Genomic DNA, 25526 nt, shown 5'->3' with positions numbered 1-25526 from the left:
TCATGGCATTTATCATAATTTGTAATTAAACATTTGTGTGTGTTTGGTTAACACTTATCCTGCCTCTCCTTCCCCATTAAAGTACAAGCTCTGTGAGTTCAGGGACCATGTCAGTGTTGCCCACATCTATATAGCCAATGCCCAGAATAGCATGGCGCATAGTAGGTATTCACCATATATTTGTTAATGGCTGAGTAGCTCAGTTGGTTAGAGTATGGTCCTGATATGCCAATGCTGCAGGTTCAATCCCTGATCAAGGCACAGGCACATACAAGAAGCAACCAGTGAATGCATAAATAAGTGGAACAACAAATCAATGTTTTTCTTTCTCTCCCCCTCTCTGTCTGCCCATCCCCCCCCCCTCAAAAATCAATTTTTAAAAAAATGCCAGCTTTTCTATAGAGGCCTAGGATTTTCTGAACATGATGTGCCCAATACTAGCTTCTAGTACCTTAGGATACAAATTGTTCATGGTATCTTCTGAACACAGGGCTCTGTCACTGCAGCAAGTACATTTTAAATGTCTGCTCTAGTCCACATACTATGTGCTTGTTGCTTTAAATCATTGCTAACCCTCACAATGGTCCTGCAAGGCAGGGATTATCACCCCATATTACAGACAAGGACCCCGAGATTCACAGAGGTAAATTAAATTCCTCATAGTCACACGGTTAGTAAGCAGACACAACCAGAATTCAGACCCAGACAGAGGCCAGGATCTGTGCTCTCTACTCAGTCCCTACATCTCAACCAGGAGGCACAGCCCCCCAGGGATATACTTCAGCAGGCCTGAGAATATGAGAAGCCACAAGACCCACATATGGCCCATTTCTGGTATTTCTTTTTTTTTCCCTAATGGTTAATAACATAAAATATTTTTGTGTAAAAAAAAACCAAACATTTTAAAGTATAATATGTAATTCATTTAAAGAAATTTAAAAAACACACAATCATTACAAAGACATTTCATGGCTGTTGCCTAGGCTGGTCTCAGGCACCTCCTTGGAAAAACATGAGAAGCACTTACTTGTCACTCTGTCTTGCTTCATTTTATGTCCCTTTATCTTGTTGCTCTATTTTTTAAATACCAGCATTCCAACTCAATCTTCATTTCCACTCCCACCCTCTTTTCACTAGAAAAATTAAAATGTTTAAAGAAAGTGGCAGTGTATCCGCCACAGAAATATCATTTTCAAAAGCATTAGTCATTTATGAGGACGCCTTTTTGTAGGTACAATAAATCTGATTGATTTTTATTACACATCTTAGTTTAGAATCACTTTTACATTCCTAGACAAAGAGATGATACAAATAAATATTAATTGTAAAACTTAGAGCCCCAAGTATTGGCGTGTTCTTTGTCTAAAGGTAGCCAAAGAGAAGGTCAAGATCAATATTAACTCTAAAGAGCCATAAAGCCCACTGCCTCCTTCCTGCACCAGGATTACTCATTTCATAAATAACCTCAAAAGCATTTCATTGAAGAAACAAGGGCAAGGAGAAAGGTGGCAGATTTCTGAACAGTACAAGACAAAACCTTGTGAGATATACAATAGCCAGGCCCACTATTCTTATCCAGTTCCCTCTGAGCATTTTCATTATGGCTTTTAGAGTATATTAATAGCCCCATTTTCGCCCACTGATGGTGTTCAGATGGCCCAAGGTGTTACTTTCAGTGAGCCTTGACCTCTAGTGGGAAATGTGAGGCAGAACTGATATCCCATGTTAACAACAGGGAATTGACACTTCTCAGCAACTTGGCAACAATTTTACATTCAGTGAGGGAGGACTTACAAGAGTCAGACAGGAAAAGCAGAGAGCAGCCCACGGCCCACGCCTGAGCTGCAGAACTCTGATGCCCTTGGTCATGGAGGTGTGGGTGGTGCAATTCAAGCAGCATGCAGGCAGGCATTCGATAGGGAACAATCCAATGTTAAGTCAGTCTTAAGAAAGTGCTTCATGCCTATGATTTCTGGCCTTGGGTTCTGGATCCAGGGGTCTGGGAGACAGGTGACTTTAAAATATAAAGCCAGATACATTCCTAATGATCAGAGCAAAAAGGTGCCTGATGAAGGTTGCACACACAGTCTTAAACTCCTTCTCTCAGATGATCTTCTTAGATAGCGTTAGGTTGGCTTCCAGACTTCACTAACTGCTGCTGGCCCTCAGATGGCTTGGAACATTCTAGCATGACTACAGACAGGGAAACTTGGTCCCTCAGTGGGCCTGGGAGGTCCTCCACACATTTGGCTCAATTCAGAGTCCAACACAGCAGCTTATGTTCTTCTATCTGCTCTATTCAAATATTTATCGGATCCACTTTGAGAGAAGAAAAGCACCGGAGACTGCTGGGGAAGGGACAGCTTCACCTCCACTCGGTGTTCTTCCACTTTGTTCACAGACCATCAGATGAGTACAAGGCAAGCTGTTTTACTAACCCTGCTTGTCAACTTAGCTTCCTTCTTTTGCCTTCTTAGAAAAGCTCTATGGTCACGCAACCACCCTTGGTCAGAATAGCCACCTTGGGACATCAGCATTAAGGTATCGTGTTATCTGCAGTGTTCAGTTCTCAAATTTGCCAGATGAATATTTTCAGCCTATAGAATTCATACTAGCTTTGAAAAAATTGGGGGCAAGAGACAGGTGTAACTGGCAAAAAACCATCTTAGGCTACAACCTGGTCATTTGGTTCCTATTCAAACAGGTAAAGTCTTAGTAAATACGAGAGAAGCAGGGTTTAATCCCAAGGAAGATGAGAGAAGGCTCCTTTAGGCTCTGGGAATTACTGAAAAGGACCCTGGGTTCAGAAAGAATAGTAACTAAAAAGGAGATAAGCTGCCAGATGACAGGTCTCCATTTGCAGAATGCTGTGACATTGCACTTAGTACCTCCTCTTTCCCACAGGTTCTGATCCAGAAATGTGCCCTGGGAACTGAGCAGCTGAGTTAAAACATAACTCAAGGCCCACCTGAGTCGCCACCTTCCTGAGGCACCATGCCAGCAAGGTACACCAGTGAGGCAGACCTGGGGACTCACACTGTCCCCTCAGGCTTGGCTCGTGGACTCAGACACCCACGTGGGAGTGCTTCCAACCTGGATTAGTCAGTCATTCAATGGGCCTTTAATACAGACAAAGGCAACAACTGTACATTAGTGTATTTCTAAAATTGGGCAAGTTCTTGGTCTCTATCTTTCTCTTACAGACACACGTGGACACACTCAAAGGACATAGGCACCATTGTGCTTGCACATCCACACACACTTATGAGTGTTTCTTGGGGGGAAAAGGAGTAACAGTCACCTAATGACCAACATAAAATGAAGCTTTGAATTTCAATACAAAGAACTAAAACTTATAAACCAAACTAGTATATGTAAATGGGGAATTTCTAACTCTCCTCTGAGCCTATACAATCACACAGCACCTCCTAGCCACCACTTCAGGTTCTGCCTGGGAGAGCCACCATCCTAGGATTTGGTGAGTTTCAGCTGAAGGCAGGCAGGTTCATTTGCTCCCACCTTTGTCTTCCCTTCACACTGCACTGAGCCGCATGTCTCTGTCTCTGCATCTGCCCAGTACCCTTATGCTCTCTACGTAAATATGGGACAAAATGGTTCAGAAGTGCCACCATATGTCTCATTCCCCCTACTTTTGTCCAAACAGAGAAGGCAGAGCCAGCCTCCCTTCTCCCACAAAACAGGCCCACTGTAGAGCATGCTCAGGAGGCAGATGGGCCTAGGAAGGATGCTCAGAGTACACACACTTGGCTAAAGATGGTGACAAATGAAGAGTAAAATGACACGGTGTATGGACATGGCATCAGCTTACAGATTTATGTCTTTGACAGGATGGTCATGGTTTTGAGGTTTTTAAAGAAGCCTTTAAACTCTCCAAGGAGGCAAAGGGAATGTGATTTCTATTGCTTCCAACATTAACCCCTCAGGAGAGAAATTGGTAGCTTCCTCGGAAAACATTTCCTCATTTAGCAGATCCCAAAGACAGATCCCCTTCTTACTGAGGAGCATGGATCATGCCCACTGGGGGTTTGGGTCCAAATGAGATTTCTCATTTCAACCTACAAGAACAAGCACGTATTCAAGTTCTAGGGCTTTCACTTTTCAACCTCACTGCTGTTTTATCCTGAGGCTCCAAAGACTTGGTCCTGCTAAGGTGACTCCTGATTCTGCCCTTTTGTTCAACAAGAAGGGAGCCCAGTGTAAAGAACAGGCTAGAAAAGGAGAGGGGAGAAGGGAAGGGAGAAGGGAAGCAAGGTCACTGGTCATCCTCTTGCTTTCCACTTCGACTACCGCACTTTACCTTACCCATGCATATCTGAGATGCTAATTAAGGGACGTTGCCCAGAGGAGCTGAATGCCAGGTTAGGACCAGCACCTTTCAGCCAGATTAAGTTGGTTAATCTGCAAAGAGGCCATCGCTTCTCCCCAGGGGAATGTTCTGAGTTTGGGCTGGAGTCGTCTCTGCAGGTATTTGCTCAGCTCTTTTCTCAGAAGGCAACTGCTGTTTAAACCCCAGGAGAGCAGGAACTGGCTTTACTTTGGAACCAGCCCCCGAGACTGTGGATAAAGCTGAGATGCAGGGGTTCCTGAGGAAGAGGAGGAGGATCCCGACTTCCTTCCGCTTTTAGGCCTGCAAAAGTCAAGCACATGTTCACATTATTATATGTCCCATCTCTGTCACCAGCACAGATCAGACTCCTTTCCCGCCAAGTGCCATCAACATTTCCAGGTGCCCTTTCGCCAATGGCCTTTCAGCTGTAAAACCATGAGACTGGCATAGCCCGACCCTCTGCACATGGCCAACACAACCTGCCAACCAAGGAGTGAAACCTCACGGAAGGGACTCTGATTCTCAGCCATTGTTCTTCCATTTAAATCAAATCTTGACTGTCTTCTCCAAGGTGGCAAAAAATATTAAGTTTCCAGGAAGAATTTCTTCCATTTTTGGTTTTACACCCAGTTGTTTCCTTAAACTTCTAATCCAAAATTTAATATGATAGAATTTCTAATTTAGCACCAAATTAAGTCCCTGGTACCTGGTGGGAACCAAAGAACTGTCCCGTTTCTCTAGAACACATGCTCCTTATCCTAGGAACCAGGCACATTCGGCATTCTGGTATTCAGTCTACCTGGCATAATGCCTGAACCATCAATATTTGTGTGATAAATGAATAAACCCAGGAGTAATATGGCACTATTTTCTGGTGTGTCCTGTAAAGCATTTTATGATAAACAAGCACTCTTGCCACCCGCTACTTTCATTTGTCCTTGTTCAAACATAGGTCATCAAGAGCCACTCACCTGGTCTTGGATTTCTTATTTGCAGTACTTTCAAAGGATGATGCATCCACCTGTATTTCATCTTCGTCCTGCAGAGCTGCATCCAATGCCGCCTGGACTTTGGGGGCAATGGCAGGGCCCTCGTAGTCCCTGGTGGTCCGGCTGGGCATGTCCAGCTCTAGCAGCACAATGTTTTCTGCCTGCAGAAGCACAGCCGTAACCAGCAAGGTTGGTTTCCAATCAGACACAGAGTACAAGCAAAGTAGACCCCTTCCAAAAGCAGAACTGCAAATTGCTTCTACTCAGAGCCTACTGAGTACCTGCCTAGAAGTGATGTAGTTTTATAACATTTTTCCTGGTGGGATTACAGATGCTTTTTATTTTCTTCTATAGGCATTTCGCTATTTTCCTTAAAAAAATTTTTTTTAAACAATGACCATATATTATACCCTAAGGGGAATAATAATAAATTAAGTAAAACCCATTTGTTGAAGAAAATGTAAAAATACAAAAAGGTATAAAGAAGAACATAGTAATCACCAATAATCTCACCACCTACAGCAGCTTTGATGAATGTTTTGGTTGCCAAGGGGAGGGGGCAGGTATGGTGTATGTGTGTGGAGGGTGTGTGTGGTAGTGTATGTGCATGTAACCACATTTGAAAAATCAGTTTGGAAAAATAAATAATAAAAAGAATAATCAATCAGTCAGGGCCTGCTTCATAATTGGCCTTGTGGGGGGATTTCTTCACCTGCTACCCGGTGGTGGGCCTTTTCTGAGCTCCCACAAACCGAGGCAAATGCTTATGGGAAGAGCACATCCTGTCCTCTAGCTCCGCCCACTCAACAGAGTTCAGGCCCCAGCACTCCAGAGCGGGTAGGAGGGGCCACTGGGAGGAGAAGGTGAGGAGAGGGAGTGGCTCTATTTCTCAATTTTATATATTAAGATACTGCTTAAAATTTCTCTTAATGGATTGGGTCTACTGCTAAAAACACCTGCGTGCCACTGCTTTAAATTCTGCCTTTGGATCAGGTTAGCCTCCTGGAAATCTACATATTTGATTTGTAGGCTTTAAAAGCATGTTTTTGGCTTAAGACACGAAATAACCGGCAAGATATGCACCCCCAGAAACTGCGAGAAAAATGTTTCTGAGGATTCTGTCTGACACATCACTCATCTTCCACTATATAAAACTCCATCTAATACATCTTTTTTGCTTTTGTTTTCTTTAATTTTAAATAACTCAGTTCCAGGAAGAACAGCACCAGAGGAGCTAATTCTAATCTGTTTCACTCTGGCTGCCAAGGGAGACTCAAATATATTTTAAATGAAAACCTTTCATTATCAAAATAATACAGGTTCCCCACTGATAGTTATAAAATACAGATAAGCAAAAAGAAGAAAATTTAAATTTATTGTACTTCTAATAACCAGGGATAACCAGTTCACATTTTGATATATTTTGCCCCAGATTTTTTTATTCATATATACACTTGCAGTACCAATCTATACTAATAAAAGGGTAATATGCTAATTAAACTGGGAGACCTTCCAGGAGACCTTAAGGACGTTCTTCTGGACAAAGCCATGGTGGCGGGGCCGAGGTAGAGGCAGTTAGAGGCCAAGAGGGGAGGGCAGTTGTGGGTGATCAAGCCAGGATGGGACAGCAGTTGTGGATGATCAGGCCGGTGGGGCGGGGGGCCATTGGGGGTGATCAGGCCGGTGAGGGAGGGGCAGTTGGAGTTGAGCAGACCAGCAGAGGGGCCGGTTGGGGGCGAGCAGGCCGTCAGTGGGGGTCAGTTGGGGGTGATCAGGACAGCGAGGGGGGTCAGTTTGGGATGAGCAGGCCAGCAGGGGGGTTGTTAGGGGTGAGCAGGCCACTGGGGAGGGCAAGTGGGGGCGAGCAGGCCAGCAGGGGGGAAGTTGAGGGCAAGCACGCTGGCACGGGGGGCAATTGGGGGTGATCAGGCTGGCGGGGGGGGCATTTGGGGGTGAGCAGGTCGGCGGCAGGGGACAGTTGGGAGCAAGCAGGCCGGCAGGCAGAGTGGTTAGGGGCAATCAGGCAGGCAGGCAGGTGAGTGGTTAGGAGCCAGCAGTCCTGGATTGCAAGAGGGATGTCCAACTGCCGGTTTAGGCTCCCTGTAAACCGGCAGTAGGACATCCTTCGAGGGGTCCCAGATTGGAGAGGGTGCAGGCCGGGCTGAGGGACATCCTCCCCCCGCCCCCCGCCACTAGTTGTTTTATAACTTAACAATACATCATGTCTCCTGGTTCATCCACTTCCCAGCTATCTACTAAGGACTACTGCATAGAGTAGGTGGGAGGGTTTAGTAGAGAAAGCAATAAAGCACTGAGTATAGTGTCTGGCACACAGCAAATGCTTATAAATAGCTCATCCAGTATTATTATATGTTTGGGTCATTAAACATGTCTTAATTATGGCACTTTAAATTACTTCCTGACTGACACACATTATGTTAAATGGAAGTACCGTAACTTCTTTAACCCATTTCCATCTCCTATCACTGACACCAACATTCTTCCCAGTCTTCCCAAAGAGCCATTTTTGTTAATCCTCACCTGAGGATATTTTTTCCATTGATTTTTTAGAGAGTGGAACAGATAGGAAATGACAGAGAGAAACATCGATGTGAGAGAAACACACTGATTGACTGCCTCCTGCACATGCCGGGCCAGGAAGAGAAGCCTGCAACCAATGTGCCCTTGACCGGAATCGAACCCGGGACCCTTTGGTCTGCAGGCTGATGGACTATCCACTGAGCCAAACTGGGTATGGCCTCACAGAGCCATTTAAATTTTTTGTTTTGTTTTTATTTTTATTTTTTATTGATTTCAGAGAGAGGGAGAAGGAGAAATAGAAGCATCAATAATGAGAATCATCAATTGGCTGCCTCCTGCACGCCCCCTACTGGTGATCTAGCCCATAACGAGAGCATATGCCCCAACCCAGAACCAAACCATGACCACCTGATTCATGGGTCTATGCTCAACCACAGAGCCACACCAGCTGGGCCCACAGAGCCATTTAAAAACTTATCGTTAATATTTATTGGCCATTATGGACAGGATGCTTATACTCTCCTCCTTCCCTAGTCCTGATTTTCTAAATCTCAATTTATTTTTCCTTTTTATTTATAATTATTTATTTTTTATTTGTTATTTATTATTTGTTAAAATTGCTATATTAAGCCCAGCCAGCGTGGCTCAGTGGTTGAGCATTGACTTATGAACCAGGAGGTCACAATTTTATTCCCAGTCAGGGCATATGCCTAGTTTGTGGGCTTGATCCCCACTGTGGGGCGTGCAAGAGGCAGCTAATCAATGATTCTCTCTCATCATTAATGTTTCTATCTCTCTCCCTCTCCCATCCTCTCTGAAATCAATAAAAAAATGTATTTTCAAAAAATTTTGTTATATTAATTTCCTCAGGTGCCTCTGGAAAGAGTCAGTATGAAAACTGTGACTTTGCAGAACGGTGCCTGAGCGTTTACATGAGTCTAAACTCCTCTAAAAGAGAGGAGAGGAAGACAAGAACAATCTTCTCACCCTATATCGAGCCTCTGGACGAATCATCATGGACATTCTTGCATGCTGGCTCAATGGTCTCTTATATCCCACAGCTGAGACGGGCCGCTTCATCATCTGCTGATTCCTGGAAATGCACTGCAGTGGTTAAAGACCTGGCTGGCGTGTGGTCCACAGCCCCAGGATCGGTCCTGTGGAACCAGCACTCAGAAGACTCTGAGCCTGCTTAAAGAGAACCTGAAGCAAGTGACTCCCTGGATTGAGGGCTGACATGGAAATGACACAGGAGCTGCTTCTACTTTCTGCTTGAGTTGCTTTCTGAGGTGGCAGGCATGAAGCATAGCTGTCAACACTCCCCACCCCTGGTCTTTGGCGGACATCTTCCATTTTCCCAGCAGGACCCAGACTTATAGTGAGAGTCCTTCTCAAAACTGTGTCAGACTGACACACAAGGTAACACTGTGTACCGCCCCTCATCTGGCCTATCTTGATTCACTTGATAGCTGGGGAAGCTGACATGAGGAACCTAGGAAAGGTCATTAGTTCACTGTGACAAAGTCTCCCGGTTCCTAATACCGTACTCATCAAACTTTTATCTTGTGGAACTATGGCCATCACCAAAGCAGAGATGCAACTGGTTCCAACTTTAAATGAATGAAACTGCGTTCTTACCATACCCCTCTGGCCAAGTCCAGCTTATCAACATTCCTTCCCTCCTGCCCACCTTAAAGTCTACTGAAAGTCAATAGTGACTTACTCCAGTCTGGTTATAGGATGTAGTTTCCAATGATCTTCCTCTTCATCAAAGAAGGATCTATTCATAATTTTACTTTTTTCTTCCAGAGGAATAAAGTTTTCTATAATAAGATGCCTGTAAGAGCACACATACAGGGATGAATACAGATAGAGAAAGAATACAGATGGAGTGTTGGCTATCTGGTCCCACGTGTAGTGAGTAATCAGATAAGTCAAGTTACTCAGCAAACATTCACTAAGCAGGTACTATGAACCTGCCATCATACAAAGAACTGGGATACAGACATGAATGACACTTGGTCCCTGCCTGAGACAGAGAGGTAACGGTACAGCACTCTTAGGTACAACGTGCTGACAGTGGTCTGCCCTAGGAATATGGAGAGGTCACTTCTACCCAAGGAGAAGTAGCTTGAGGAGCTGAAAGAACTGAAGAGGGAGATGATGCCTGGACTATACTGGAGTGAACCTGTGCTATTTGAAGTATCTTTTGGAGGAACACTGGTACTGCTAACCCAGCTCATTAACTTCCAACATGCTGAAAACAGATTAGAAATTAAACTGCCTTCATCCAATCCCCTGGATTGTTGCCAGAGATGGAAAATTTCACATTCTAATCACTAGGACAAAGAGTAGGACCAAATATTTCAGTCCCTTAGACTTCTCAGAATAAAGACCATTCCTGAGAAGAGTTTGTGTCAGAAGCCAGCAGACATGGCAAACAATGAAAGAGGAGCCCACTGGGTTGTGTCTCACCATGGTGATGACTATCTCCTGCCACATTTCTGCATTCACTCTTTCAAAACCTCAGGACAGAACAATGCCAAAGGGGTGTTAAGGTGAGAGAGACGCACAACAAACACCAGAGGTGAAGGGTACTGGCTGTAAAAAGCAGATTGACTCACTGTTTATTCAAAAGAAGTAAGAGCTAAAAATGCCTTCATTAGGGAAAAAAAACAGTATTCTGGAGAGATGAAATTTTCTCTTCATTTTACTTGACATTTAAGAAATTATTTTTCATAACATATATTTTTTTTTTTCTGATTTTAAAGGGCCTATTTACACATTGGAAATTTTGAAAAAATATCATTACACACAATTTCACTATTCAGAAATAGCTATTATTAATATTTTGGCATATTTTGTTCTGATGTTTTTTTCCAGGTGTGCATACCTAGAAAGAGGACTGATACATACATTTAATATTTTTTAAATTCAACCCTTTAAAAAATTATTGATTTTAGAGAGAGGAAGAGAGAGAGAGAGAGAGAGAGAGAGAAACATCAATGTGAAAAGAAACATCAGTTAGTTGCCTACCGTATGCTCCCTGACTAGAGATCGAACCAGCAACTTGGGCATGTGTCTTTACAGGAATCTAACCTGCCACCTTTCGGTGTATGGGATGACACTGTAACCAACTGAGCCACACTGGTCAAGTCCATTCATTTAATTTTAAGGGCTCCTTTCAAAATTTAAAATGTGGTTATTAAAATAATCCCTTTGAAAAGTTCTTCTTTAAAGAAAAATTCCAGCTAATGCTGTGGTGGAAGGACTGGTATAGAAAAACATCATTTTGTAACCCCTAATGAAATAAAAGATCCAGACAAAGATCATTATTGGCTGAAACCATTAGCTCAATGGTTTTCAAGCCAAGCTGCACATTAATATCATTTAGAGAGTTCTAAAAAATATCTTGCCCAGATCTCATGACAGATCACTGGTTCTCAAAGTATGTTCACCGAACCAGCAGGAGCAACAACTAGACCTTGTTAGAAAGGAAAATTCTCAGGCCCCATCCCAGACGCCAAATCAAACTTTCTGGGTATGGGGCCCAGCCATCTGTGTTTAACAAGCCCTTCAGGTGATTTGGTGCCTGATAAAGTTTAAGGACCCTGTCCTACAGCAATTAAATAAAAATCTCTGGGGTGGGGCCCAAGAATCATTTTGCAAACTCCTGAGATGATTTCTATGTTGGGAACCAGTGTTTTAGAGCTAGCTTTCAGTTAAAGGAAAATAGGGGAGACAGAGACACAAATTAGACAATTCCATGAAGAAGCAGACCAACCAATCCAGAATGTGAGCTATTTCTACAGGCTACCTGACCCAACTTTTTCAACAAGTTGACTAGGAGATAAGTTCTTAACAGAGAAATGGATTGCTCCACATTAAAATAAAGTTAAGAGACATAATTACCAAATGCAATATGTGGTCCACATATAGATCTGAATATGAACAAACCGAGAATATCTGAATATGAACAGGGTATGAGAAAATACTAAGAAACTTAATGTTAATTTTGTTAGGTGGAAAGACAATATATTCTATAAAAAAATCAACTGTAGTACCCTGAAAAAAAATTAAGAAAACAATTCCATATAAATAGCATCAAAAATAGAATATTTAGGTTTAAACTTAACAAAAGTGCAAGTAGCTGTGCACTGAAAACTATAAAACAGTTTTGAAATAAAACAAAATTCTCAATAAATAGAAAGATATCCTATATTCATGGATCAGAACACAATATTGATAAGATGACAATATTTTTCAAATTGATCTACACATTCAACACAGTCCCTATTAAAATTACAGCTGGCTTTTTTTCAGAAATTGACAAGCTGATCTTAAAATTTATACGGAAATGGCCCTGGTTGGTAGGGCTCAGTTGGTTGAACATTTTCCCATGCATCTAAAGGTCGCTGGTTTGGGCCTGGCTGACGTGGCTCAGTGACTGAGCGTCAGCCTATGAACTAGGAGGTCATGGTTCAATTCCCAGTCAGGTTGTGGGCTTGATCCCCAGTGTGGGGCATACAGGAGGCAGCCAATCAATGACTCTCTCATCATTAATGTTTCTATCTCTCTCTCCCTCCCTTCCTCTCTGAAATAAATAAAAATATATTTATATTAAAAAAAAAATAACCAGAAAGGTCACCCGTTTGATTCCCAGTCATGTTGTATGCATGATGCACCAGTGGATGTTTCTCTCTCACATCAATGTTTCTTCTTTCCCCCTTTCTGAAAAAAATCAATCAATCAATATATATATACATATACATATATATATATATATATATATATATATATTTTTTTTTAAATTGATTTCAGAGAGAGAGGAAGGGAGAGAGATAGAAACATCAATGAAAGAGAAACATTGACTGGCTGCCTCCTGCATGCCTCCTACTGGGGATTGAGCTGCAACCCAGATATGTGCCCTGACCGGGAATTGAACCAGTGACCTCTTGGTGCCTGGGTCGATGTTCAACCACTGAACCACACTGGCCAGGCTAAATATATATATTTTTAATTTATTTGAGAGAGGAAGGGGGCAAAAGAGTGAAGGAAGCAGAGAGGAGAGAGAGAAAGAAGAGAGAGAGAGAGAGAGAGAGAGAAATCAATTTGTTGTTCCACTCATTAATGCATTCATTGGTTGCTTCTTGTATGTGCCCTGACTGGGGAGTGAAATCACAACTTTGTCATTTAGGGACAATGCTCTAACCAACTGAGCTACCTGGCCGGGGAAAATATATATTTTTTAAAAACTCACTTGTATACTTTAAATAGGTGAACTGTAAAATAGGTGAATTATATTTCAATAAAGCTTTTTAAAAATTGCATTGTGGTCATGTATGTAAGTATGCAGGAGTGACATAACATGAAGTAAGGTTTGCTTTAAAATATTTTTATGAAAGATGACAAAAGATGGTTTATCATTGAATTTGGGTGATGGGTATTTGGGTGTTCTCTATACCATTCAGAAAATTCTAGTTACTAAAAGATTCCTTCTTATCAATGGATAAAGGTGAGGCCAGAGTCCTGAAAGGCTTTAGGAAGGCAGAGTGGAAGGAAACTTGAAGATCATGTAGTAAAATCATTCAGTTCACAGATGAAGTCCATAGACAGAAAGTGACTTTCTCAACAATAGAGGACAAAGTGACAGGAGATGAGCTGGAGAGAAGGGACCCTGTCCTCAGGGAAGTATTTCTTTTTTTTAATACATTTTATTGATTTTTTACAGAGAGGAAGGGAGAGGGATAGAGAGTTAGAAACATCGATGAGAGAGAAACATCGATCAGCTGCCTCCTGCACACTCCCCACTGGGGATGTGCCCGCAACCAAGGTACATGCCCTTGACCAGAATCGAACCTGGGACCCTTGAGTCCACAGGCCGACGCTCTATCCACTGAGCCAAACCGGTCAGGGCTGGAAGTATTTCTTACTTAACAAACAACCCAGCAAGTGGCTGGGGGGTGCCATGGAGGGCCCAGAACTTACTTGAGTTTCAGCTCCCTGGTGAGCTCATTCTGAGTCTGCTCCAGCTCCTGCCGCTCCTTGATGTGCTCTTCTTGGAGGTCATGGATCTCTGCCTTCACTGCCTGAAGCTTGGAGAAGAGCTGGAACCCCGGGGAGAAGCAGATGAGGAGGGTGGCCCTCCAGACAACAAGCTCTCCCTTTCCCCCAAGTCTCAAGACACCTCTGCCTGGCTTGGTTCCTTTTATACCTTTTTGAGTTTTTTGGTCTTGATGTCCACCTCTTGCTGCAACGAGCTGTAGGTCTCTTTAAGTTCTAAGGTCTCCTCATCTCGACTTTCCATCTGTTGCTGGATTTCTCTTTCTCGACGTTTCTGAGCAACATTCCAAAATTCATCAGCTTGCCTAGAGACAATCTCTACACAAGAATATAGGGCAGGGCTGCTCCAGATCAGAGTCTCCCACTAGGAAGGGGCTACCACAGCTCATTTCCATTTCCATTCCCATTCCCTCTGAAGAGTCTAATACAAGAGATATTTGCTTTGTAGCATTAATGTGCCTTACCCTCCACATTCTCCCCAAACAGGAATGAAAAGTTACCTGCTCTGCAATTTCCTGCCGTTTTTGCTCCAAGATTTTCTGCTGTTCGTTGGTATGATCTACTATATTTTTTCCTCCAACAAGCAGCTTACTCTCCATGGCCTGAGAAAAAAGTAGAATCCATCTTGTGAATGGTCTCCCTCAGAATGTATCTTCTCAGAGGAGACTCCTAGGAGCTGCCTCTCCCTCTTCCTGGACTGAGGCAAAGGGGGTGGACTCCGGAGAAAAATATATTGTGTTCAGCTGTGTCTTGCTCATCACTGCGATGGGGCTGAGGGAACTCCACCTTGGATATACAGAAGATACATCTTCTCCAGACATACACAAACTTTGGCTTTCTTTTAACAAAAAAAATGTTTCAGTGTGAATAGCAAAGCCGAGAGTCCACTGAGGGCCACAGACAAGTAAGCAGGTTCTTACTTATGGGTCAGAAGCCATCATGAGGGAAAAAAACAAGTAATAATGGGAGAGGCACACAGGAGGGAGAGAATTCAGGCTTTTGGAGGGAGTCAGGAAAAGTTCCCTGTCTCAGAGACATCTACACGAGTGCCGAAGTAAAAATAGAAATCAGCCAAGAAAAAAAATTTGTGTGAGAGGGTAGGGTAGGGAGTGGTGATACATGAAGTTGGCAAAGCAATCGGGGGTCAGTCAGTTCAACAACTTCCAAACTTTGTTATGGGAGACTAAACCTGATCCTGAGAACCGCAGCAAACACGGACATGTTCTTTGAGCATGACGGTACACACTCAGATTTGTGTTTTAGAAACATCGCTCCCATGCCACAAGGAGAGTGCCTGGAAAAGGGCAGGCTGAATGCAGGGAGGCCAGCCAGCAGCTGTTCTGAGGGTCCGGGCCTGGGCTAGGGCAGTAGTGGAGGAGGAGAGCACAGGGGATGATGGGTCCAAGAGCTCCTGATGAGACGGGAGTCAGAGGCGGTGGGGCTGACTGGGCCCAAAGGGAGAGGGAGAGGCAGCTCCTCGGAGTCTGATCTGACTGAGCAAAGGAAGGCAGGAGCAGGCGCTGGGTGGCTGGGGGCATCTCCGTGGAAATGTCCAGTAGGCAGAGGCTATCAGCTTGGGTGTTAGGAGATAGCTCTGGGTTGGTTATAAGATTGGGAGTCTTCAACATTTAGATGATGGTTGAAGCCACTGGAATGATTTGCACCCGAAAGCATGGAATTAAAAGCTCCACAACCTTGCTTTTAAGAAACATAAACATTAACTGTAGCCCTGCTGCCATCTCTCAGTGAGTCCCTGAGACTATGTCCTCTCTTCTTAAAACAAAGGGGTGGGACTGATTGCTACCACCCCCCTGCCACACACACCCACCCCCACACACCTCCCAGCTCTAAATGCTTTTGCCCTATTATTTTACAGCAGTGAGGGATTGGGAAAGACAGAAGTAATGTCATTCTCCCATAGACAAAGTGTGTTAAGAGATTCAGTGACCTTGAGGTAATGCTGAGTCCTGCCACATTTGGCTTCTGAGAGTTGCCTAAATACACCAGGTAGTTTAGAGACTCTAGGTGTTCCTGGGCCTGGATAACAGATGTGACCCCAAAACACAGCATGCAAATCAAACATGGGCACTCCCAGTTACACTTCAAGTGCAGGAGTGAGGAGGGTGGGACAGTGTTTGGGACACTAATGGAACCCCTTAGAAAGCCCCGCCCTGAAGCAGAGTAATCTCCTAACTGTGTTGTACATTAATCCATTTTCACATTAGGTCTTGAAAGTCCTGGAAAGGACCCCTGTCTCTGAAGTAAATTAGTACCCAGCTCCGTGTGAGGGCTACCATGAGCCACAGATAAAGTATGGCTTCATATAGCAGGGGAAGGGGAGGTGAGGGAGAGGTCACTTGTCCTTTTAAAATTAATAAACATACATACATTTTAGAGTAGAAATAAAAAGTTTGCATAAATTCAATGAGATCGAACCCAACATGTCAAAGGAATTCTGGCTTGTGGTCAGGCAGTGGTCATCCTATGATTCCCGGGTGAGCTCTGCACCCTCCTCTGCCTTTAACGTCCTGCAACAGCCTAGGGTCCGGGCACCTGAGGGAGTGGTACACGGCCACCAGAAAGAAGATTCAACACAGGGAACCTCCTTGCTCTGGAATACTGGTCAGCAACTGAACAGTTGGAGGCTGGGAGGAGGGACTGACTACAGGGAGCATTTGGGAGGTGATGAAACTGTCCTGTATATTGTATGATCACTGCACTGCATATTAAAACCACACTGAGCCCGGATGGTGTGGCTCAGTTGGTTAGGTGTCATCCTGTGCACCGAAGAGTTGTCTGTTTGATTCCCGGTCAGGGCACATGCCTGGGCTGTGGGCTCTATCCCCGGGATGGGGCGTGCAGGAGACAGCCGATTCATGTTTCTCTCTTACATCGAGGTTTCCGTCTTGCCCATTTCCCTTTCTCTTTCTCTAAAAATCAATTAAAACACACACACACACACACACACACACACACACACACACACACACACTAGTATATATATACCACAAATTACCATTTTATATTCACTAGATATACAAAAAACTATAGTCTGATAATCTAAGTGTTGGTAAGGATGAGGAGCAACCTGAACTCATGCTTCTGGTAGAAGTTTCAATTCACAGGGCCACTTTAGAAAACGTGTCATCATCTAGTAAAGTTGAAGCTGCACATATTCTAGGATCTAGCAGTGTCAGACAAGAAATTCTTGTATGTACCTGTTCTCCTGGAGCCAAGTACAAGAACGTTTATAGCAGAAAACGGAAACAACCCATTCTCTCAGAAGAATGGAATACGGTGCAAGTCTCAGAACGGTAATAATGAATGAATGGATCACAGCTATAGGCATCAATGTGGATAAATCTCATTAACATAACGCTGAGTGAATAAAAGCAATTTGCAGCAGTGAGAATCCATTTATATGAAAGTCAAAAACAATGTGAAACTGAAACTATCCTTTATTTAGAGACATATACATATATGGGAAACTATAAAGGAAATTAACTAACAAATCCAAGATGATTACCTGGTGGGTGGGGAGGGGCACAAAGAATTTATAAAGATATGGCTGTTGTTCTATTTCTTACACTGGGTGGGTGGAGGGTAATATGGGTGTTAGTTTTAATGCTGCTTTTATACCTTGCACATATGCAATAATTATTCTTACTATGAATTCAGTATTTAAATTTTTTAAATTTGAAAACATTATTCTTCTTCATTCAATACAATTTGACAAATGTTTATTGGGCACTGGATATCATGGAGCTACTAGGAATGAAAAACCAAAAGAAACATCATCCCTCATGTCATTTTTTTTTTTTTTATAAAAACAAAAAAGATTTGAAAGAAAAAAAAGGCCCAAGAGGAGTCTATTACCTTGATTTTGGCGCCCAGCATCTCGGCAGCATCCTTCTCCCGCCTCAGGTCCTCCATCTTCTTCTCCTTCTCTTTCAGCAGCTTCATCTTCTCCTCTGCAACCAAGCTGTGGTCCTCTACAATGGCCCGCTTCTCAATCTCCAGTTTTTCTTGCTGTTCCCGCCAATAATCATCCTTATCATCCCCTTCCTCCTCACCTTCTTCTCCCTCATCCTCCTCGTCTTCCCCACCCCCACCACTGCTACCACCTTCCCTCCGTTTTTCTCGCCTCTTTTTCCTGCCAATGGACCGTTTTTCTAGCTGGGCCTTGAGCCGAGCAATCTCTTCCTGAAATTCTCGAAGGAGGGCATCCTTAGGGTCCTCATTGACCCTTGGCTTGTTCTTAATGTTTTTGGCACGGTTGGCATATCTCAGAGTGGTCAGAGTTTCTTCTACATTGTAAGAGGCAGGCCCCACATTGGCCACCATCACAGTTTTAGCGTTGCCACCAAGAGAATCTTGGAGGAGCCTGGTAAGCTTCGAGTCCCGATATGGAATGTGAGTGCTTTTGCCATCCACCAGGGCAGAGATGACATTACCCAAGGCTGAAAGGGACAGGTTGATCTTGGTCGCTTCCTTCAGTCTTTCCCCTTGTGCACCGGTCTTGGCTTGCCGTTCACTGCCAGCAAGATCTACAAGGTTCAATTTCCCTACACGAATGTGGTTTTCTCCATCAAGGCCCACCTCACTGCACTCGATGGTGATGACAAAAATTGCATGAGAACGTGAACTGTGCTCATTCATGTTAGTAGCACCAACAGAACGGTTCTGGTTCCCAACATTCATCACGTGCTCTATTTCCTTCACGCTCTTGGTGACAAAGGAAGACAGGTCTTTCACATACACTCCAGTGTCAGGCCTCTCTTTGAGCTCAAGCCTTTTGGTCTGATCCTTTGAGAGCAAATCTCGGATCTCCTCCTGGTAGATCTCTAAGTAAGAAGCCCTGACCAGGTACTGTTGATTTTGGGATCGAGAGATATGGGTGAAGATGTGATCAAATGAGTTAGGGATGACCCCTCTTTTTTCAGGGTCACCACGGACTCCTTCCATTGTGTAGGTTTTCCCAGTTCCTGTTTGTCCATAGGCAAAAATCGTCCCATTGAAACCCTGCAGAACGGAGTCCACAAGCGGTCGGAACGTCTCATCATAGAGTTCAAACTGCTTGGCATTCCAGTCATACACTGCATCAAAGGTGAAGGTCTTGGGCATTTCATGGGCCACTCCTCTGGGGTTCTTCACAGACACCTGGCCCAGCTTCACGTCCACATCTACCACCTTGTCATATGAAGCGGCCTTTTCCTTGCCATTCATGGGCCGACAGCGAACCACCACCCTGACTGACTCTGAGCTTTTTAACTTGGACATGATGAACTCTGACCAGGTCAACCCTGAAGGCTATGATGTCTCAGGATGCTAAGGTCCTAGAAAAAAAGCAAAGAGTAAGTAAGGACAGGACAGTTGTCATTGAAGGCTGCCCAATAGCAACTGACACACCCAAGTCACTTTCATCTTGCTAACCTTCTGATAGCTGCATTTCTTTTACTTAAAACATTTTTAAATTTATTTTTAATTTTTCAATACTAAAAGTAAACCAGCTAGGGCAGACAGCTACATTTAATAACGTTACTACACTGTATATTTTCTCACAGGACCTTAACCAGCTTCAGTGGAAAAAATAAAAACTCTAGTCCACCAATAGTGTTAACTGGCTTGCCCTCCCTTCAACCAATGGTTTATCTTATGTTACAGGTTGAGGCAGCTGGAAACCTTTTAAAAACCTAAGTAATCTTATATCCTGTTGAACTACTAAAACCTCTGCATAGAGTAATTTGGAACTATCTATCAAAATTTTAAATGTACATACCTTTGAGCTAGCAGTTGTACTTCTAAGAATTTATCTTTCAGATACAAGGATATCTGTTATGGCAGCAATAGATCGAACAACCTCAATTCCCATCAAGAGGGGGCTGATTAAATAAATTAAATATATTTCACATATGTAGTGGAATCCTATGTAGTTACTACAAAGAATGTGCTGATCTAAATGTAGTCCTACACCAAGATATGTTGTTAAGTGAAAAAAGTAGATGAGGCCTAGCCCGTTTGGCTCAGTGGATAGAGCGTTGGCCTATGGTCTGAAAGGTCCTGAGTTCAATTCCAGCCAAGGGCATATGCCTGAGTTGTGGGCTCCATCCCCAAAAGGGGGCATGCAGGAGGCAGTCAATCAATGATACTCTCTCATCATTGATGTTTCTCTCTCTCTTTCCCTCTCCCTCCCTCTCTAAAATCAATAAAATATATTTTTTTTAAATAGGTAACTCACATAGTTCTTGATTCAAAAGGCCCTTTGGTGACAGTTCCCTCTACACCACCTGTTCTCCAGCCACCTAGTTCCCTTCCCACAAGGCAAGTGTTATTAAATTTTAATCTTCCTGAACTAGCTAATGTATAACAAGCTAGTAAGTATTAATATATACTTACCCTCTCCCTTTGTACACAAGCATAGTATGTTATACACAGTAAAACACAATGTCCTGCATCTTCTTTTTCTCACTAAACCATGTATCTTGGAGTTTGTTACTTCAGGAAATATAGAGCTGTCTCATTCTTTATGAAAGCAGCTACATATCCCACTGTATGGAAGCATCATAATTTATTTAACCACTACCCTAGCACTTAAGCTGTATCTGATTTTTACTATGAAAAACCTAGGACCACATCCTTTCATATGTGGGAAAGTATACCTGCAAGGATAAATTTCTAGAAGTGCAATTCCTGGATCACAGGACATACACATTTGTAGTTTCAATAGATACTTAGAGCAGTGAAAACAATACACTTTTTGCCGAAACCGGTTTGGCTCAGTGGATAGAGCGTCGGCCTGCGGACTCAAGGGTCCCAGGTTCGATTCCGGTCAAGGGCATATACCTTGGTTGCGGGCACATCCCCAGTAGGGGGTGTGCAAGAGGCAGCTGATCGATGTTTCTCTCTCATCGATGTTTCTAACTCTCTATCCCTCTCTCTTCCTCTCTGTAAAAAATCAATAAAATATATTTTAAAAAAAAGAAAAAAAAAAAGAAAACAATACACTTTTTATTTGTGAGAATGACCTATTCTCTGCCAACCAAAGGGCTGGAGAATGTGAAGCAGTGCCGGGCCACTCCAGGCATATATGCTGAAGCTTAATAAATATAGAAAGTCAATGTCTCCCATTGGTCTTTCATTAAAAAAAAATAATTCTGCCCTAGCTGGTTTGGCTCAATGGATAGAGCACTGGCCTGTGATCTGAAGGGTCCCGGGTTCGATTCCAGTCAAGGGCATGTACCTTGGTTGCAGGGTCGATCCCAGGACCTGGTTGGGGTTCCATGCAGGAGGCAACCAATCAATGTCTCTCTCTCACATCTATGTTTCTCTATCTTTGTCTCTCCCTCTCCCTTCCACTCTCTCTAAAAATCAATGGAAAAATATCCTCAGGTGAAGATTAACAAAATCAACAAACAAAAAACCTATTCTGCTGCTAAGCATATGGAAACATAAAAAGTTATTCCCGTACTTCTTCTAGTTGTTACATGTAATAAAATTATGTTGTCTAGCATGAAGAACCGAAGACTTCTTCTATTTTTTAAAATATATTTTATTAATTTTTTACAGAGAGGGAGGGAGAGGGGATAGAGAGTTAGAAACATTGATGAGAGAGAAACATCGATGAGCTGCCTCCTGCACACCCCCTACTTCAGATGTACCCCGCAACCAAGGTACATGCCCTTAACCGGAATCAAACCTGGGGCCCTTCAGTCCACAGGCTGACACTCTAGCCACTGAGCCAAACGGGTCAGGGCGAACCAAAGACTTCTTACCCTCTCTGACCCCCTTTGCTGTAAAATCTGTACAACAGGAACCATTGTCCTTCCTTTAAGTGATTGTGAGACTGCCCTAGCTAGTTTGGCTCAGTGGATAGAGCATCGGCCTGTGGACTGAAGGGTCCCGGTTCAATTCGGGTTAAGGGCATGTACCTTGGTTGCAGGCTCAGTTCCTGGGCGTGTGTGAAGGCAACCAATCGACGTGTCTCTCTTACTTCGATGTTTCTCTCTCTGTCTCTCTCCCTTCTACTCTCTCTAAAAAAAAAAAAATTTGTGAGACTAATAGGCACTTAGAAAGACAGAAATGCTTTGTGAACTAACATAAAGCTGGATTAAAAAATAATTAATACAGATTCATCCAAATGACCCATCAAAGGGTCATTCCAGAGACTACCAGTCAGCCCTAATTTTAGACATTAAACATCATGAGCCAAAACCGGTTTGGCTCAGTGGATAGAGCGTCGGCCTGCGGACTGGAAGGTCCCAGGTTCGATTCCGGTCAAGGGCATATACCTTGGTTGCGGGCACATCCCCAGTAGGAGGTGTGCAGGAGGCAGCTGGTCGATGTTTCTCTCTCATCGACGTTTCTAGCTCTCTATCCCTCTCTCTTCCTCCCTGTAAAAATCAATAAAATTTTAAAAAATTAAAAAAAAAAAATAAACATCATGAGACTAACATTTTCTCTTCTTCCATTGGGAATCATCATCCTAAAAAAATAAATTAGATTAAACTGAGATCCAAATATCTAACCAATGTTCAATTAGAAGTAAATCTCAAGCCATTTTTTTGTTGTTGTTGTTAATCCTCACCAGAGAATATTTTTTCTGTTAATTTTTTTTTTTTTTTTTTTTTTTATAGAGAGTGGAAGGGAAGGAAGGAGAGGGAGAGAAACATTTATGTGATAGAGACATATCAATTGGCTGCCTCCTGCATGTGCCCTGACTAGGGCTAGGGATACAACCTGCAACCCAGGTATGTGCCCTTGACTGGGAATCAAACCCTCGACCCTTTGGTGCATAGGCAGACGTGACGCTCTAACCACTGAGACACACCAGCCAGGGCAAGCCACCCCCTCTTTTTTTTAATCCTCATCCCAGGACATGAAGGGAGAGAGAGAGGGAGGGAGGTGGGGAGAGAAACATCAATGATTGGTTGTCTTCTGTACGTGCTCCAACCAGAGATCAAACCCGGTTGGGGCACGTACAGGTAAGTGCCCTGACCAATAAGCGAACCAGCAACATTTTGGTGCACAGAGCTACACTCATCAACTGAGCCACCCCAACTGAGCAAATCTCAAGCCGTTTAAAGAAAACTATGTAACAGCAGAACAATTTACCATAGCTAAGATCTGGAAACAGCGCAAGTGCCAAGTAGATGGGTGGATAAAAAAGCTGTGGTACATTTATACCATGGAATACTGTGCAGCTGTAAAAAAGAAGAATCTCTTACAGTTTGAGACAGCATGGAGGGAACTGGAGAGTATCATGCTAAGTGAAATAAGCCAGTCAGAGAAAGACAAGTATCACATGATCTCACTCATAAGTAGAATCTAAGTAACAAAATAAACTGATGAATGGAGTGGATCCAGAGACATAGAAGCATAGAACAGGGCGCAGAATCTTGGAGGGAAGGCAGGGGAGGGTGGGTGGGCGAAAGGTAACCAACCAAAAACCTTGTAAGCAAATATGCATAACCCATGGACACAGGCAATAGGGTGGTAAAGGCCTGGGGCAGGGCGGGGGGTGGAGGGGGAACATATGTAATACTTTCAACAATAAAGAATTAGAAAAAAGAAAATAAAGCACATTGAAAAATATTACAAAAAAGAAAGAAAACTATGTAAAAGGCAGCCCTTTCATTCATCATCTTCTAGATGCTATTAAAATTTTGCCAGATGAGAAGATGTTAGAATGGCCGGACTGTTTACTGCATCTCCTCTTCTTTTCCAGGGAATGGCCCCCAGATTACAGCTGTGGCTGATCCCTTGCCTGTCTCTCCCTCCATTTTAACAAAATGTCTAGGTGCCAAGCTCAAACCCCAGGCCCTTAAGCCTCCTTTGGGGAGGTCTCTGCTGCAGTGCGTGGGACAGTTAGACAGAATCCAGACTTGAAGGAGTAAGAGAAATGTAACGGGGTACATGGGGAATGGGTCAATGAAGATGACCCATTCTTCTGCATTATATACCTCTGAAGAGGCAGGGCTGTCCAGCTTTTACCTATCAAAACAATGTATCCCCAAGACTGTTAAAAAAAAAAAAAAAGCCTGCAGCAGGCTGACTGATGTTCATATATTTTTGAGCTCTCCAAAACAATAAAAAACAAAGGCATGATAATGACCTACAATAATCTGAAAAATCTCTTAAAAAGAAGGAACTCCCAAAGCCCCAGTCCCCTTAATTAAATCTCAACTCAGAATACAGAACACCATTTCTTTTCTGAGCTCACTGAGCTCAACTGAACTAGTCATGTTTTATTGATGTATTATTTCAGGAAGATGGACTAATTTAATTTCCTGTCACTAGGGCTTAAAATCTTGCTCTGGATCCACCTCAAAGAAGAGGGTTTTCTTGGAAGAATGCCCTGATACTCTTTCTTTACTTTATTACCTTCCTTATTCTTCTTCTAGCCACTCTAATTACAGTGATAAATCTTTAAAGGAACTCACAGAATTGCCAGGAAAGACGGAATCACAGGTCAGCAGCTCATCACCTTCATCCTAAATACTTTTTCTGCTGGAACTTGTCAATCTGATGTTAACAAGCACTGTTTTAAATGGCTACTGCACGTGAAAAATTGCTAACTTCATCTCTTTTGTCCTCAGAGGAAATCAGTTACACATTTCTCAGGGCAGCCACACTCTTCCAGGCCATTCTCCAACTCTTTTCTGTTTAGATTCACACAGCCTCACCTTTGCTAGTTCTCATGGAGTCTTACCTCAAATCCTAGAACTAGGTGTGGATTGATGTCTCAAAACTAATGGCTTCCTATAGATATTCTAGGCTAGAGGTCAAAAACTGGTCACATTTTACCTGAAGCATTTTATTTGGCCTACCTCTAATTAAAATAGAGAAAAGAAAAAACCTTTAGCAATTCCACTTTTACAGCTGTGTTTATCTTGATGAAAATCCTTTGCAAAGGCACGTAAGGATGCTTTCTGAAGCACTGCTAAAATAGTAAAAAAACGGGAAGCAACCTAAGCATCCATTATAGGGGAATCAAAAAATAAAACATAATATATTCATATACAGACAGAATACTATTCAGTAGTTAAAAGAAATAAATTAAGAGCAGGGGTCAGTAAACTACAGCCCACAGGCCAAATCTGGCCCACAGCCTGTTATGTAAAGAAAGTTTTACTGTAACACAGCCATAACCCTTTATTTACGTATTATCTATTGCTGCATTAGCTATAAAATAGAATAACTGCATAGTTGCAGCAGAGGCAGTATGGCCCAAAAACCTAAAATACTTACTACCTGATCTTTTACAGAAAGTCTGTCAACACTGAATTAGAGTGATAGCAGGGTAGTGCAAAAGTAGGTTTACAACAGTGAGTATGCAAAACACTGTTTATTTCTTTCTTTCTTTTTTAAAAACAATATATTTTTATTGATTTCAGAGAGGAAAGGAGAGGGAGAGATAGAAACATCAATGATAAGAGAGAATCACTGATTGGCTGCCTCCTGCACATCCCTACTGGGGATCGAGCCTGTAACCTGGGCATATGCCCTTGACTGGAATCGAACCCAGGACCCTTCAGTCTGCAGGCCGACACTCTATCCACTGAGCCAAACCAGCTAGGGGTGTTTAT

The 25526-nt window shown here is 43.0% G+C and overlaps 1 protein-coding gene across 2 annotated transcripts in view; it reads right to left on the bottom strand.

Annotated features, from left to right (window-relative positions):
* Positions 1-3187: 3187 nt before the first annotated feature.
* KIF3B (kinesin family member 3B) overlaps positions 3188-25526 on the bottom strand; it is a 41663-nt gene continuing 19324 nt past the window's right edge. For both annotated transcript variants that reach the window (XM_008140955.3, XM_054724447.1), the window contains exons 2-9: positions 17818-19277; positions 14442-14543; positions 14093-14215; positions 13867-13985; positions 9602-9715; positions 8866-8971; positions 5320-5498; positions 3188-4648 (exon numbers count right to left, since the gene is read on the bottom strand). In XM_008140955.3, the coding sequence (XP_008139177.1) occupies positions 4552-4648; positions 5320-5498; positions 8866-8971; positions 9602-9715; positions 13867-13985; positions 14093-14215; positions 14442-14543; positions 17818-19221 (2244 nt within the window). In that variant the 5' untranslated portion in view covers positions 19222-19277 and the 3' untranslated portion in view covers positions 3188-4551. The remainder of the gene's footprint in view (positions 4649-5319; positions 5499-8865; positions 8972-9601; positions 9716-13866; positions 13986-14092; positions 14216-14441; positions 14544-17817; positions 19278-25526) is intronic.

Source organism: Eptesicus fuscus, chromosome 12 (genome assembly GCF_027574615.1).
Source record: "Eptesicus fuscus isolate TK198812 chromosome 12, DD_ASM_mEF_20220401, whole genome shotgun sequence".
In the NCBI taxonomy this organism is placed as follows: Eukaryota; Metazoa; Chordata; class Mammalia; order Chiroptera; family Vespertilionidae; genus Eptesicus; species Eptesicus fuscus.
The sequence above is the reverse complement of the archived record's forward strand: the minus strand, read 5'-3'. Positions and strand labels throughout refer to the sequence as shown.